General features: G+C 32.0%; 1 protein-coding gene across 1 annotated transcript; it reads right to left on the bottom strand.

Annotated features, from left to right (window-relative positions):
- Positions 1-236: 236 nt before the first annotated feature.
- Positions 237-2749, bottom strand: LOC101428640 (vomeronasal type-1 receptor 4-like). The gene is made up of 2 exons (XM_023590997.1): positions 1880-2749; positions 237-257 (listed from the first exon to the last, which is right to left on the bottom strand). The coding sequence occupies exons 1-2, from the start codon at positions 2747-2749 to the stop codon at positions 237-239; spliced, it is 891 nt and encodes a 296-aa protein (XP_023446765.1).
- Positions 2750-3436: the final 687 nt, after the last annotated feature.

Here is a 3436-nt window from a genome sequence, read left to right on the forward strand (position 1 = left end):
AATGCAATGAGGCAAAGTACAATAAAACAAATTTAACTTGTAGATTAGTGTGCCCTTGTCTTTATATTTTCAGTAAGGCATTTGAACATATTGGATAACTTTACCCTCTGATTAATTTTGAAAAATATGCTTTAATGTCTGGGTTATAAACTAAGAGAAATGGAGTGAGTATACAACTTCCAAAGAAAAGAGGCAATATCCAGAATTTTAAAAATAGAAGATACAAAAAATAAAAACTAAGTGCGATGTAATGAAGATCATGCATCAAGTTGATACATACAATCCCAAATATATGCATCATTATATTGATCATAATTATATTATTGCTATTAATATCAAACAATGCATATATTAAATTGGATATTTTTAAAGAGATATTACTAATACATAATTAAAGTAGAAAAGTTTTTACCTCATTTTCATTACATTTCATGTCATCATATCATTTTAATCAATTAAACAAGTAGCATAACAGAAAATGAGGAAAATTAAAAAGTTTCTCATTAGCTCAGTTAATTAACTATTTAAGTATATATACATGCACATAGTTATAATTTTAACAAAGTAACAAGCCTGGTGCTATAAATCATCAGCTTAAATATACTTCACAGTTAAACAAAATTTGTTGTTATTTTAATTCCTCAGTTTATACTTTTTCAATATTACTGCATATCAAACATAGTCTAGTTTTATATATATGCACATACATATGTACATGGAAATATTAATATATGTATATATGTAAATATAAATAATTTATGTGTCTTGTGGGAGCTAAAAATGTGTTTCTCTATATTTTGGCATAATATTCAATGTATATTCATTAGGACAAACGCTGCTGTTTAAAATTTTTATAAATTTACTTCTTTACATCTGCTTTATAATGTAAATATATAGAAAGCTATAAGAAAATGTTTCTTAAAGTTGAGGAAACATTATTAGGATACTTCAGAATCCAATAAGTTATTAACTCCACATTACGAACAAAAAATGGATACATGCTTTTCTTCTTTCAAATGGCTCTCCCTCTACTGCTCCAAGGTTAATGAAAGTCTCAACTAAAATCTTATGCCCTTAACTTAAAGAAATGAGGGTGCTCTCCCCAAAATTTTTCTTGACAAAATCCCCAGTAGGAGTGTTCATATACCAAAAAACCAACCAAACAAACAAACAAAACACACACACACTTCCATCTACAGTACAAAAATCCATTAAATTTTCTACCAGTTAACCAGATTTTTTCAGATTCTCAAACACATCTCTAAAAAACAGCAAAAATATCTTTTTCACATTCTTGTTTGATCTACTTCAGTTCTATGTGGACATTTCTACATGATAATATTTTAAAGATATCAATCTCTCTTTAGAGCAGCATATTTCAAATGACTACCATCTCTCTAAGTACATAAAATTTAAAAATCATAACTTGTCCCCAATGATTCTACTCTCTGATTCTGAATCTGTATTCATTTTTCCCAACATGCTACTTCATTATTCCATGGGGATGTTTTCTTTTAAGTATTCTGAATCACCACCCACCCCACACACAATCTCTTCCTTTATTATGTAACTTTTGCACAATTTCATGTGTAGTGAATTTTTGAAAAAATATACTATATCAGCTAAAAACTTACATACTCCAAGATGTACTTAAATAGTAATTGCATAATATTTCAGCTGTTATCATTTACTGTTAATTCTTGGGCAAGTGCAGCTTTCCCTGCACTTGAAGTGTGACTTTTCATAATAGTTCTTATGATAGACTAGAAGATGTGTAAATCATAACTGAACATTGTACAAAAACATACACTTACATATTTCTGATAAGATGGGGAATTCTGCATGCTTTACTTGACAGAGTGGAGCCTGAAAACATGGGGTCACGAAACATGAGAATAAATGGGCTGAGAGCTGGGAAACATGAATTAAAAAGTGCAGAAGTGTTTACCAGCCACCAACTAGGATTATTTAAAAGAGTGATACAAACATGAAATATGCAGGAGAGGGTATAAAAAGTTACAAAAGTGCTCACCAGTACAAGGATGGTGTGGGTAGCTCTGGACTCAGGGGAGGAACTGGGGGAGACATGTTTCCTATGAATATATTGGACCCTCTGCTTGTGCCTGTACAAGATGTAAACCATGGAGCCATTGGCCCAGAGCATGAGCCCCAGAAATAAAGCATCAGGGACTGATAACAACACTGCATAGAGTGACTCTGAGATTTTGTCCTGACGTATAGAAGTACAATATCCAAATTTTTTTTTGTTTGTAGTGTTTTTGGTGCTCTGACTGCCTGTTATATGTATAATAAAAATAATATTTACCAGCATGTAGACAATCCAGCACAGGAAAAGGGAAAAGCCAATATACTTTGAGGATTTTAATTTCAACTCTGCCCACCTGGCATTCCTGGGACTGACCATAATGGCTTGGAAGATACTCAAGAGACAGGTGGTTCCAATGGACACCCCCCTGCCCACTCTGTGAAAATAGAAAACAACTTTGCATCTAAAATCATTGAACAAATATTTCAAACCAAATGCTGCCATTGATTGTGGTATTCCTTTACAGAGAAGGATCAATGAGTTGGCTACTATCAGGTGCTTGATAATCAAATCTATGGACCTTGATCTGCACCCAGTGAAGGAAAGGAAGATATAATGGTAAAAAAAAGAGAAATTCCCCAGCATTCCAAATATGGTTTGTAATAAGACTATCACTCCCATCACCAAATCCCTGGAGGTCATTCTCTTTATTTCAGAGTCAGAAGATACTGCAGTGGGAACACCAAATCCCTGGAGGTCATTCTCTTTATTTCAGAGTCAGAAGATACTGCAGTGGGAACATAACGCATGAGCTAAATTTATCATGTCAATTAAAAAGAAGATTCTCCACTTACCATTAGATTGCACTTAAAGACATATTAGTTTTTCTTTCATTAAGAGATTTCTAAGCATTGAATAAATAATCATTAAAGAGAAATTACCATGTATGTACCATTGCTATCAAGTTTACATATAGTAACTTCTGTTTTCTTCACAAATCCATGATGCAGACACTGATATATTAATCATAAAGTTGAGGATAATTTAGGTACAAAGAAGTTAAATGATTTGTCAAAATTACACCCTAGGTAGCTTTAACAACACATGCTATACTAAGGAAGAAACCTAGCTATATTATTCAAATAGCTCTCTATATTTTGTTCTCATCTGCTGTCATTTCATTTTAAATTGATTTCATTTTATTTTAAAGTTTTCCAGCTAGGTGTAAAAGTTATTACATAGCCCAATATCAAATATGAATAATCACTTTGATCACAGTAAAATGTAGATGCCCTGATTGCAGCATATTACTACATAAACCTACCCTATAACAAGAAGGATTTAGTAAATGCAAGATAAATTCTGTATTAGGATGGCAACAGAAAGATA

Source organism: Dasypus novemcinctus, chromosome 12 (genome assembly GCF_030445035.2).
Source record: "Dasypus novemcinctus isolate mDasNov1 chromosome 12, mDasNov1.1.hap2, whole genome shotgun sequence".
NCBI lineage: Eukaryota > Metazoa > Chordata > Mammalia > Cingulata > Dasypodidae > Dasypus > Dasypus novemcinctus.